We start from the raw sequence: 13,459 nt of genomic DNA on the forward strand, positions 1-13,459 counted from the left end.
CACACACACACACACACACACACACACACACCAGAGTCTTTATTGGCTAGCTCACCACTCTGAATCAAATGACAAATGCGCATCAACAAAAAGACCAAAGAATGAAAATAAGTCAACATAAAGTTGTCGAAAACTAATTTGTAACTTTAACCAGCCACCATCAAATACAGGTGTTACTTAATACAAAAGAACATTAATTAAACACTATTTTCTCATTAAAAAAAAAAAGAATAAAAGGGAATGTGGTTCTTTATTAAGTATTTTGCAACTGGCAAAGGAAACTGAATACTTCCAACAAAGGTTGCTTTAGCTCTACTGCTAGAAGCTCTGATTTGGATAAACTGATCATTCCCTTAGAATTACTAAATTGGGGGGAAATGGGTTATATTTTACCTGAAGATGAAAACTTTTAATTCCAAAATAACTTCCTAGCCTGATTGTTTTTTGATCCCTCAATCCCCGAAGATCAAAACCCCTTAGCATAGGTTTCTGAATCTTAGAGGGGAGGGAATTATTTATTGCCTATTGTAGGCACTAGGGTGGAGGCATTATAGGAAGTATTCTATAATATGCTCCTCTGCATATAAGGCATCTTTTTTTTTTTTTTTGCATAGTCAGCATGGAGTGATGCCATCTTAAAACTCTCTACATGAGCAGAAAGTTATCACTCCAAAAAAGTATTACTTTCAGATGTCCTGGAACGTGAAGGAAAAATCAAACCAAGACTGTATCAAGAGGCCAGCAAATTGGGGATGTTCTAAAATAGTGGTTCTCAAACTGTGAGCCATATAATTATTATAATAGGTTCATGAATCTACTGAGAATCCATAAATAAGGATATATACCTTATGTAGACTGAAGTACGCTTTGCACAGAAATAGGTTACTATTTTTCGAATCTATACAGATACTACTGTGATAAGATACCAATCTATTTAGAAATGTTACTGAATTTAGGGTTTTGTTATCATGTATTTCCTCAATCAACAAATACTAATAGAATGACTATTGTCATAAAAAAGCCCATAATGATATCCCCTGTCTTTGAACCGTGGGCAGTTATATAGTTGAAAGGGAACTGGATTTGGGAGTCCTGTTTCTATCACTTGATTATGGACAAATCACTTAACTTCTCTAGGTTTCAGTTTCCTTACCTGTTAAAAAAAAAAAAAGAGTTGGACTAGATGGCTTTTAAAGTTCAGTCCTGGTCTATTCTATGATTCTATGATACTATTTAACATTTGTGCCAAATAATTTTGTATATGATCACATACTGTCTTGCATTGCTTCTAAGGTGTTAAATGAAATCCAGTTTCTTCAATCAGAATGTAGGTTCCCAGAAAGAAGATACTTTTTACACTTCTCTTATGTCTTCCACTATGGAAGCACAGTGATATCTTGTATTTACATTATCTGCATACATGTTGTATCTCCTCAGTAAAATGTAAGCTCCTTAAGCGCAGAAGCTGTCTCATTTTTGCCTTAGCATCTGGCATATAACAAGTGCTTAAAAAAACACTGGCTGAACTGAACCAAGTTATTGAATAATAAGCAGTAAATATATACTTGCTGTTTGAAAGATAAGTTTCCATGTGAATTACAAAAGATTCTATCTTAGAACAGTTTCCATGATTGGAGAATGCCTTTCACCTAAATTATAAAATATGAAATACTAAAAATTCTTACCTTTGTTAACAGCTCTCTGTTTATTTTGAAATTTACTGTCCCAGGTCCAGTGCTGATTTCACTCACTACTGTATCACATTTTAGCTCAAGATATAAACAGATTAAATCAGATATCATGTGAAAAGAGATACATACAGCATTAACATTAAAACAGTTGTTTGGTTTTGCAAGGGCATCTAGTGAATTTTTTTCTTAGTCAATGCATCTTGTCTCTATTCTCCTACTGTTTATTATTCTTTAGCCAGATTAATTCTTTCCAAGTTCCCTTCCTTTGTTTATCCCTTTCCACCTACTCTAATATTCTGGAACATTGTCCCACTCAAGGACTCCATTCTTCTCCTCTGAAATTCTAAATACTTCTGGTAGTGAGACGGTGACTTGCTGTCACAACACCCTATTCATTCTGACATGTAAATTTTATACATTTTATTTCTATCAGCATCACAAGATATGTAGTTTCACATTAAAAGCACTTACATTTATGTATGTAATGTAAATAATTTAACTGGTGTTTAGACAGTTATCTTGTTCTATATGTCAGTTCTCAGAGACTCCTAAGAATAAGTTCCTTGAATTGTGCATCTTTTTAACTTATCAAATGTATAAAAATAATGAGTCCTGATGATATGTAGCTTGGGGAACTTAAGGAAATGGCAAATGTCACTGTGAAACCACTAGCCATTATTTTTGAAAAATAATGTGCCTACAAGGCTTAAGCTCCTGCATGCATATGAATGCACGTAATGTAAAACATTCAGTTGATGTCTAGACAATTATCCGTTATGTTTTTCTATGTATCTGTTCATAATGATGCCTAAAATGATCAGTTTCTTGAATTATGTGCCTTACTTATTATGTAGGTTAACTTACTAACTGCACTCAGATAACAGGGCTGGATGACATAGCCTGGGGAAGTTATGAAACTAGTTGATATCACTGCAGAGCCACTAGTCATTATTTCTGCAAAATCATGGACATAAAGGATCAAAAAAGGACAAATGTTGGATGATATGGTGAGCAAAGAAAGTAACTCAATCCTAGGCTGTATTAATATTATAGCATCCAAACACAGGGGATATAATAGTCTCAACTACACCACCAGGTCCCATGAGAAAGAACTGGCCAATGGAAGTCTCAATATAGTCTCAAATTATAATGGATAGGACTAATTGTTCACAGAGAGACTATAATTTTTTCGGTACATATATTTCTATTTTATTATGTCAATAAGAAAATGTTTTAATATACGAAATTTTACTTCCACAGCTAGCTTCCTGGAAACTTAACCATTTTGTATACTGTAGCAGAAAATGTTTGTAAACACATAGTATAAGAGGTATCACTTATTATGATACAAAGACAAAAAGCAACACTAGAATGTTTTCTTTCTTTATTTGTTTTATAAATGAAGACCAGGGAATGATCTACCTAGAGATTAAAAAAAAAAAGACTTCAAACATTATTAAGATTTTTAAATATCTTAAGAGAAATCCCAAGGAAAAGGACAAGACTTCTTTTGTTTGCCACCAGACAGCAAAACTAGGAACAATGGGCAGAAGTCGCAGAGAGAGATTTTATTTCATTTTACCTTAACAAACATTCATTAAATGGTTACTGAGTAAGCATAATGCATTGTGCTTGGTGAAAACAAAATAATACTTCTCTGCAAGGAACTCACATTCTAACTAGACTTTAAAATAACATTTTAAAAAAGCTTTGTTTTTATTTTGGCTTGACTAAATGGAAAATTTCTGCATAGAGCTAACTACATGCAGAAAACACTCCCTTAGGAGACCTGAGGTCTTCCAGCAGAGAGAGGCTGCAGATCACTTGTCAGGGACACTGTAAAAGGGGATTCACACTTCAACTACAGGTTAACCTAGACAGGACCCCAAGTTCCTTTCCAGTTCTAAGAGTCTAATTTCTTTTGCTATGGATGTCTTTCCTAAAGAGAGTTTGGCTAAGGTGAAAAAAAAAAAAGCCAACTGTCAACTTATTTGCAAGACTATTTTACCATCTTAGTTATCCTTCATTAGCTAAGTCATCTTACTGTTCTATTATAAACCACCTCCTGCCCCAGTTCTCCCCATGCTTCACTCATAATAAACTTGTTAACAGATCTGATCTAACTTCACATTCTGATACCGCTATATGGACAGTTTACATTTGGTCATTCAATTACCCTCTTTTTTTTCAGCTACTAAACAAATTATGGTTATTGGGAGTAAAATAGACTTATTAAATCATACAAACTCTTTCCAACTATTTTCTATTCACACTTAATCATTTTCTTCTCATTCTATGCTCATCTTCATTGAGGACTATTTTAAAATTCTCATCCACTGCTCCATTTATCCACCTCATTCAGCATTTTAAATATATTCTCCCAAATATTCAGAAGTCTGCCCAGAATCAAATAATCTGTAAATTTAATTAATACTCTAGAGTTATCCTCCAAGTATTTAACCAGACAATTAAAAGATGCTAGATTAAATCTTTCACATGATTTGAAAAACAATCATAGTTTTACAATGACGTTTTAAAATGAAATCAACTTACATTGGTCAACTTTGGGCAATGATCACTATAAATCTATGATAAACATGAGTCTGTTTACTCTACTTTTAAATTCTGTAATAAATTCAAAATCTAATCAAAGAAAGACAATTAGATGTTAAAGTACCTTCTCTGCGAGTTTTCGAGCTTGAGCTTGGATATCTGGTTTTGAGTGATCACTGCTGCTCTCTAGCACAGAATGTACAGAAAGTTGGAAATCAGCTACTTCTCTAACAAACAGAAAGAGAATAATATTGTTTCTTCCTATAAAAAAAGTCACAGGAATTCTAAAGAAGGACTATGGGTATTTTCCATTTCTAACTTCTATTTACAATTTAAAAAAGTTTTACCAGCAAGCAAAATAAATAAATAACACTATTCTGTATCTGTATTAAACTTTTTAAAATAATCCTCTATTATCTGGAATACTGCAGTATTCCAGAGAGTTAGGAAGGGCAAATATTATTACTCACATTTTACAGACCAAAGAAAACACCTTTCAAAAGATGCAAGAACCAACAAGGGGAAAGTCTATTCTGTATCCAATTCTCACAAAGGGAAGAATTGATTGCTAGGGTAGAAATGATGGGAATGTTGGGGAAGAGGAGCCTAGATGTTTCAAGATATTACAGTGGTATTGCTTCTTGCCCTCTGGGAGAATGAGAGCAACTGATAGACAGCTTACACAGTATAGTGGCATCTTCAGAACACAGAAGAAAAGAGGAAGGACTCCAGCACATTGAGTAGATCACCTATGAGGTACGTATAGAAAAGCTGCACAAGTTGTACAAGCCAAAGCTGAAAAGGCACGAAAAGGCTTTACTCCAAGTCAGTGGAAAAAGTATCCACACTAATTAAATCAACACAATACTTAAAAGATCCAAGTAAATGTTTCATACATATACTGGAAAAGGCATATCTCAGCCACCAACTACCATATAGCTTGAGTACAGGCTTAGAGGTATTTCAACACAATATGACAGATGTTATGCTAAGAAAGGTGTCAAATTATATTATCTCTAAGGCCCTGTTTAGCTCTGAGATCGTTGGACCAAACTTCCCCAGAGAGAAGTGGGGTGGGAGTTACAGTGAGAGTGAAGAGATACTATATTCTAGACAGCACCAGTATTTCAGGCTACCAGAATTTGGTTAATGGAAGCCCTCAATATACTCCAGTTATCTAATTTGTTGATAGTCACAAACTCTAACCCTATATTTTTTCTTTGTTCTCAATTCTAGTAAAAAACACCACTTTACTTCTCCAAGAGAAAAGCAGTATGGATAACATAGGAGAATTATTAGAACTTGCCATAACAGCCAGCATTTAGGATAATTACAGAATTTAACAGTTGGAAGGGCCTTCGGGGTCAATATACTCTAAAGAATTCCCACTCTCACAGCCTGATCTCTATTTGAAGATATCTGATTAGGAGGAATATATGACCTCTTGAGGCAAACCATTCTCACTTTTGGATAGGACTAATTTTTCAAAGAGGGACTAAAATGTTTTCTGTACATATATTTCTATTTTATAATGTTAATGAGAAAATGTTTTAACATATGAAATTTTACTTCCACAGCTAGCTACCTGGAAACTTAACTATTTTGTATACTGCAGCAGAAAATGTTTGTAAACACATGTTATATTAACTAGAATAGTAGCATCTCAGTTTACTATAAGAAAAATAAGACACTTTACTCTTTTTTGGAGATTGGAACTGCAGATATTGACTTGATCAAGTTTTCTGGTGGAAGATCCAAAACTCTGGAAAGCTAAAATTAAAATAAAAGCAGTACAAAATGACTATTAAAATATTCTTATTCTACAGGGTCATATTCAGTCACAGACTACATATGCATAACTCCAATTTTAATTGACTGATTTAAAAAAATTTCATTCAACAAGAATATCCAATGTTGAATATTTCATAGCAACTAAGTTTAATTAACAGTAACAATTCAAAGCCACATATATTTTTAATGTTCAAGGGTATGACAACAAATTTAGCAACATAACAATTTGGAAATCTGGTCTTTAAAAAGAAAAACAAAAGGAAACAGCCTCAATAAAACTCACACCTCCAGATGGTAAACATGTCTAACTTCTACCACATTGCACCCAGGTGCTTTTAATAAAAGCCATCTGATTATATGATAAAATTAACAAATACTGACTTATGAAATCACTTTAAAAAAACTGTTTTAATTTATTTTGAACATGAAACCAAACATTATTCTTAACTACCAAGATATTCTACCTGTTAATTCTGAAATCCCCTATGAAAAATTGGCTCTATTATATAAAAGAGCCTCACCCAAGTCAACTATAAATTATTTCACCTGGTGAATGAAAACCTTGCTAACAATTAAGTGATTAAGATTTCAAGTGAACAAAATAATTCTGATAGAAAAATGAATTAAACTGCTAGGAAAAAAAGCCATTTTAATTTCAATTATTTTAATGCTTATGGTAATAACTTTTAAGTAAATGACAATGTCAACTCAAGTAGAAAAGCATTAAATTAAGCCACCAAAGGGCTTAGGGCTAAGATAAAAAAGTTTCCATCAAAATCTACTTAAAATTCAGTTTGAAATTTTTGTCCTTAATATTTATCATCAGAGGTTCACAGATTAAGGCAAGAACAGATCTCAAAAGCCATTTAGTCTAACACCTGAATTTTAGAAAGGAGGAAAAAGAGCACTATACAATTACTTGCCCAAGGTCACATAAATTTACTCCTGCATGCACATAGGCACACACAGACCCCAGAGGTAGTATTTTTTTTTCAACATTACAAAGCAATTATTATATGACTAAGTTGACTTCTTCATGTGTTTTAAGTCATGTCTATATCATATCAAAAGGCAAAATAATGGGCAATCAGCACCAAGAGTGTTTAGCATGTTCATTACTATTTGTACTTGTATTTCTGGCAATAATTAATTTTTTAAATAAGGCAATAGGAAATGTTTGTTGAAATGAGCTAAGAGAACGTTACAGTTTCCCAATTGTATAGATGAGAACACTTGAGTGCCAGAGTTCTAACAATCTATCCAAGGTCACAACATCTATAAAAAGCAGGTCTGGGGTTTTTAAAGATCCTTTGAGAGACACTTCCAAAACTTGCCCAACCAGGTAACTACTATACTTTTTGGATAATTTATCTGGGTAGAAATGATACTGCTGGAAAGAACCTAGAAAAACAATGATTAAGTCCTGAAGAAAAAACTGAAGAGCTTGGGGAAACAAAATCATTGTTGTCTCCTGAAGTCAAGAGATTTAGAAGGGAAAGAAAAATTGAGGTCCAAGAATACATCTGGTTAGGAAAATGCTGCTTGAAAACAGGATAAGTATTTCTGGATAACATGTTAAAACATGGGAATGACAGAATACTGGCTAAGGGTGAAGTGCACTTGGTAAGAATTATTGAACTAGATTCTTCCAGGCATTGTACCAAGCAGGGAATATACAAATAGGAAAAAAAAGACATTTCCTCCCCTCAAGGAGCTTACAGTCTAAAAAGGAAGATAACACACAAAATCTTTCTTTGATTCCCACTCATTTTGCCTTAGACTAATCTTTATCTCATTTTTTTCTAACCCCTTATTTCCAGTTCCCTGGTTAAACTGAATTATTTGCAAACCAAACATTGTGTGTATAAATGAGTGGGTATGTGTTCCATACACCTTTGATTGGTTCAGATGAAAGTGACAATCTGTTCCAACCCTTCCTCTTTGTCTTTTACTAGCCCACCCTGATTATATGAGATAGTAAATTCCTCCACCTTTTCTTTGCTAGTGTATTCCTTTTTTTTTATATCATCAAAACATAAATCCCAAATTGAAAATGCCAAGGAATAAGGTAGCCAAATTCCAAAATTACCAGGTCAAAGAGAAAATACAGCAAGCAACCATAAATAAATAATTTAAATATCATGGAACCATAGTCAGGATTACATAGAACCTAGCTGTTTCTACATTAAAAGACTGTAGGGCGTGGAATATGATATTCCCAAAGGCAAAGGAGCTTGGATTACAACCAAGGATCAACCACCTAGTGAAAAATGAATTCAACAAAATAAGGGACTTCCAACCTTCCTGATAAAAAGACCAGAGCTCAACAGAAAATTTGATCTTCAAATATAAGACTCAAGAGAGACATAAAAAGGTAAACAGGACAGAAAGAAACAACATGTTTCATAACAATTGTTGAATAACAAACGTTATTAATAAGGGCAAACTATTTACATCCCTACAAGGGAAGATGACACTTGTAACCCTTGAGAACTGTATTTTTATTATACCACATTAAAGGGGCATACAAAAAGGGGGTGGGTATAAACTGACTTTGATGTAATGATAAAAAAAAAAAAATCTAATCAAGCCAGTTAAATGAACCCAAGTAAGTGGATTAATCTGATCTAAGAAAATGTACTGACAGAAAAGGAAAGGAGGAGGCAGACAAGGGTAAATTACAATTACAGGAAAAGGCACAAAAACCTATTACAGCAGAGAGAAAGAAAGGAGGGAGATGAGCATTGTTTGGCTCAAGAAGGGAATAACATAATCAGTTAGATACTAATATTGATAGACTTAACCTTTCTCAGTAATACAAAGATCTAAGACATCTCCAAAGGCCTCATGATGCTATCCACATCCAAAAAAAGAACGATGGAGTTTGAATGCAGATTGAAGCATACTATTTGCTATTTTTTTTCTCCTGTTGTGTTTTGTTTCCTCTTTCTGGTGATTCTATTGGTTCTAATTCTTCCTTACAACATCACTAATGTGAAAATGTTTAATAGAATGTATATGTATAGCCTATATCAGATTGAGCATTGTCTTGGAGAGGGAGGTGGGGAGAAAAATTTAAAACTCAAAAGCTTATGGAAGTGATTGTTGATAAACCAAAATAAATTAATAAAAAAAAAAGGAAAAACTATGGAATAAAATTTTTAAAAATGGACTCCTGTGGCAGTTTGGTGAAACCTATGGATGCCTTGTCAGAGTAAAGCAGACTCCTTACATTCAGAATTGAAAGAACTGTTAAATTTTAGTCTGAAATTAATAAAAAATAAAGAGGTGCTTTTTCCAAAACAAAACAAGAAAAAACTATTCTAAAACTTCTAATGACATTATAATTCTGAGAAGACACATATCTCCCTCACCAGAATATAAACATTTTATTCTTATTTAGTTCCTTCTGATTGCTCACTTTTATTTACTTATGTTTCTCTCAACTTCAGTGTTTGTATTTCAAAATTTCTACTTCTCTAAGTTCTTTTCATTAAGAATGCTTAGAAGACCTCTATTTCACTGTTGTTGTTCAGTTATTTCAGCCATGTCCAACTCTTCATGGCCCCTGGAGTGGTTTGCCACTTCATTCTCCAGATAATTTTGCAGATGAGGAAACTGAGGCAAATAGGGTCACACAGCTAGTAAGTGTCTGAGGCCAGATTTAATCTAATGAAGATGAGCCTTTGATTCCAGGTCCAGAATTCTATCTATTGCACCATCTAGCGGACCAAGGATAATATTCAGTTTTCCTAGGTAAATTATTCTTGTCAGCCTGTATTTTTTGCCTTTTGATATCTGGCAGTCCAAGTTCTCTACTCTTGAAAAGGAGTGGTTGGCAAATCTTGTATGATCCTAATTGTGGATACTCAGTGCCTAAACTCTCTTTTTGGATGCTTGCAGTATTTTTCTTCAATCTAAAAACTCTTGATGGAAGTTTTTATTTAAAAGTTTCTTTCAGAAGGTGACTAGTAGACTCTATTATTCACTTTGTACTCTGGTTCTAATAGATTTAGGTAGTTATATTCCTTAGGCATCTAATGGGTGGCTTAGGCTAGGGAGCTGCAAACTTTTAGCAAAAAATAAGAAGTCTGACCAAGGGCTTCCCTCCTGGTCTTAGCTTTGCAAGCTTCTGATCCTTATTTGGATCTGAGCCACACAATTATACTCTTGCCCCTCATTTGAGCTCCAGAGGACAGATGCTAGTCTCTGTCTACTAGTCAAGAGGTTCTGTGAGTTCACAATAACAGGGCTGTAGTCACACTTCTGGTCCACAGACTCTACCGTGTAGCTTAGCAACAACCTCAGCTCAGGTCAATGACTATGTCCTTGTTCCTGCTTCAGGGTCAGAATGACAGAGCTAAAGATCTACCCCTTTTTTTAAATTTTATTAATTTATTTTGATTTATCAACAATCACTTCCATAAGCTTTTGAGTTTTAAATTTTTTTCCCCTTCTCTCCTCCCCTCTTTCCCCAAGATGGTGCACAATCTGATATAAGCTACACATACACATACCTATTAAACATATTTTCACATTAGTGATGTTGTAAGGAAGAATTAGAACCAATAGGAGGAACCACCAAAAAGAGGAAACAAAACAAAACAGAAGAAAAAAAATAGCCAATAGTTTGCTTCAATCTGCATTCAAACTCCATAGTTCTTTCTTTGGATGTGGATAGCATTTTCCATCATGAGACCTTTGGAGACGTCTTAGATCCTTGTATTGCCGGGAAGGATTAAGTCTATTAGTATTAGTCATCGCACAACATGGCTGTTACTGTGAACGTTCTCCTGGTTCTACTCAGCATCAGTCCATACAAGTCTTTCCAGGTTTTTCTCAAGTCTGCCTGTTCATCGCTTCTTATAGCACAATAGTATTCCACTATATTCATATACCACAACTTGTTCAGCCATTCCCCAATTGATAGGCATTCTTTCAATTTCCAATTCTTGGCCACCACAAAAAGAGTTGCTATAAATATTTTTGTACATGTGGGGCCTTTTCCCATTTGTATGATCTCTTTGGGATACAGCCCTAGAAGTGTTATTGCTGGGTCAAAGGGTATGCACATTTTTATAGCCCTTTGGGCATAGTTCCAAATTGCTCTCCAGAATGGTTGGATCATTTCACAACTCCACCAACAATGCATTAGTGTTCCAATTTTCCCACATCTTCTCCTACATTGATCATTTTCCTGTTTTTTGTCACGTTGGCCAATCTGATAGGTGTGATGTTGATACCTCAGAGTTGTTTTGATTTGCATCTCTCTAATCAATAGTGATTTAGAGCAATTTTTCATATGACTATAGATGTGTTTAATTTCTTCCTCTGAGAACTACCTGTTCACATCCTTTGATAAAGGTCTACCTCTTGTCAGAGTCCCTGTCCTGGTCACTAACCTAAGCTAAATTCAAAATAAATCATAATACCTGCTCTGATTACTTACTTTTATGCTGAATCTGTAATCTGTGACTTAAAAAATGACCTACTGTAGTTTTTTCTTGTATTTTCATTATCTAGCATGGTGCTCTTCTTTCTTAGTTTTTGTTGGAGAAGTTGCAGAACTGAATTGTACTGCTTCCTCCTACTACCCCATCTTTAAAGACCATATTTTCTGTACCTGCTTCATTGCCTAGCATAAGGTCCTGTAAGTAGGCAATCAATATTTGCTCAAATAAAGTAGGCTATGAGGCTATGAAAGGGCTGTGCAGTTTGAAAAGGTTAATAATCACTACATTAGATAAATATTTCAAAGATTCTTATCAAATAGCTCCATTCTATCTAACCTTCTCTAATATTATATTTCAATTCATTCTCTCTGATTCAGTGAGTCCAGTCTCCTTATTAAACTCCTAACATCCAGACTTACTCCTTCCCCACAACCTTCCTTCATGTTTTTCTCCCTGCTTGGAACATTCCCCCTTACCTTCCCCCTATTCCTGCCATCTTCTTTGTCCTTTCAAATCCAACATATCATCTGTGGGTCAACTTAAGTTCCACCACATTTAACTAACCACAAAATATCAGAATCTCAGAGCTAGAGGGAACCATTCCTCAAAAAGAATATTCATTGCATAATTTTTAGTGTTCTTTTCTATTCGTATCTCTAAATGCTTGGTATAGTGCTTAGCATATAGTAAGTGCTTAATAAATGCTTTTTAAAATTTATTCATTTATCAAGCATAGTGCCTGCTATACCAGGCACAATGCTAGGTATTTGGTACAAGTAAAAAGTACAAAGGATGAAATAGTCCCTACGCACAAGGTACCTTATCCTCTAATGGGTACCTTATATGGGTACATATGAGTATATGCAGGATAAATATAAAGTTAATAAAAATACAGACAGAGTATTTAAATACAAGGTAGTCTAGGAAGGAGCAGTTGGAGGGAACCAGGAAAGGCTTAATGTAGAAAATGATACCTGAGCTGGATCTTAAAAGGAAGAGGACTCCACAAACAAGCAAGGAAGAGTGCATTCTATGCATAGATTCATCCAATCCAAAGGCAGATAGAGTGTTCCTGTTTGAAGAGCAGTGAGAAGATCAAACTTGGCTGGACAGCAGTGTAGTAAGTGGAATAATGTGCAGTGAGGCTGGAAAGACAGATCAGGGACAGGTTGTGAAGGGTTTTAAAAGCTAAACACTGGAATTTACATTTCATCCCAGAGACGAGATAATCACTAGAATTGATGGAGCACGTAATACGGCATGGTCAGATTTAGGCTCAAGAAAAATCATTTTGAAAGCACTGTAAAGTATGGATTAAAATGGTGAGAAATTTGTAGCAAGGATAAACTTGGGAGGCTGTTGCAATAATCTAGGCAAGAAGTGATAAGAACTAAAGTGGTAGTTGTATGAACAGAAAGAAAAGGTCAGATGTGAGAGATATTATAGAGGTATCAATGGCAAGATTTAGCAACTGATTGGATAAGAGGAAAGAGAAAGGAGTCAAGAATAATGTCAAGGTTACGAACCTTAGTGACAAGAAGAATGGTGGTGCCTTCAACAGAAATTGGGAACTCTAGAAGAGGTGGGAGACTTTGGGGGAAAAATGAACTCAGTTTTGGACATGTATGTGAGGCTTCTCAGTGACATCCAGCTTGAATGCCTCATAGAGAGTTGATACTATGAAGAGATGGTAAAACTCAGGAGAGAAACTGATCTCATTTTATCACAACAACTTTGGGAGATAGGTGCTATTATTAACACCATTTTATAAATGTGGAAATTTATCATGTATATGACATCTTTTGTGAATCTCAGTCATTTTTATATAAATGATAGTTTATTCTATGGGAGCCAATGAAATTTTAAAAAAAAAGAGTGAAAGTAGAAGCCCCAGAACAGAACCTTGAGAAACACACACAGTTAGAAAGCATGACAGGACAAAAATATTTATAGCAGCTCTTTTTCTAGTGG

The 13,459-nt window shown here is 34.5% G+C and overlaps 1 protein-coding gene across 4 annotated transcripts in view; it reads right to left on the reverse strand.

Moving 5' to 3' along the window:
- RARS2 (arginyl-tRNA synthetase 2, mitochondrial) overlaps positions 1 to 13,459 on the reverse strand; it is a 64,292-nt gene that overhangs the window by 48,412 nt on the left and 2,421 nt on the right. For 2 of the 4 annotated variants that reach the window (XM_027855008.1, XM_027855000.1), the window contains exons 2-4: positions 5,941 to 6,014; positions 4,369 to 4,471; positions 1,686 to 1,769 (exon numbers count right to left, since the gene is read on the reverse strand). The exons of 1 other annotated variant lie outside the window; for it this stretch is intronic. In XM_027855008.1, coding sequence (XP_027710809.1) covers positions 1,686 to 1,769; positions 4,369 to 4,471; positions 5,941 to 6,014 — 261 coding nt within the window. The remainder of the gene's footprint in view (positions 1 to 1,685; positions 1,770 to 4,368; positions 4,472 to 5,940; positions 6,015 to 13,459) is intronic. One more of the 4 variants, XM_027855034.1, reaches the window with a different exon arrangement.

Source organism: Vombatus ursinus, unplaced genomic scaffold (assembly GCF_900497805.2).
Source record: "Vombatus ursinus unplaced genomic scaffold, bare-nosed wombat genome assembly UNPS02000582.1, whole genome shotgun sequence".
NCBI lineage: Eukaryota > Metazoa > Chordata > Mammalia > Diprotodontia > Vombatidae > Vombatus > Vombatus ursinus.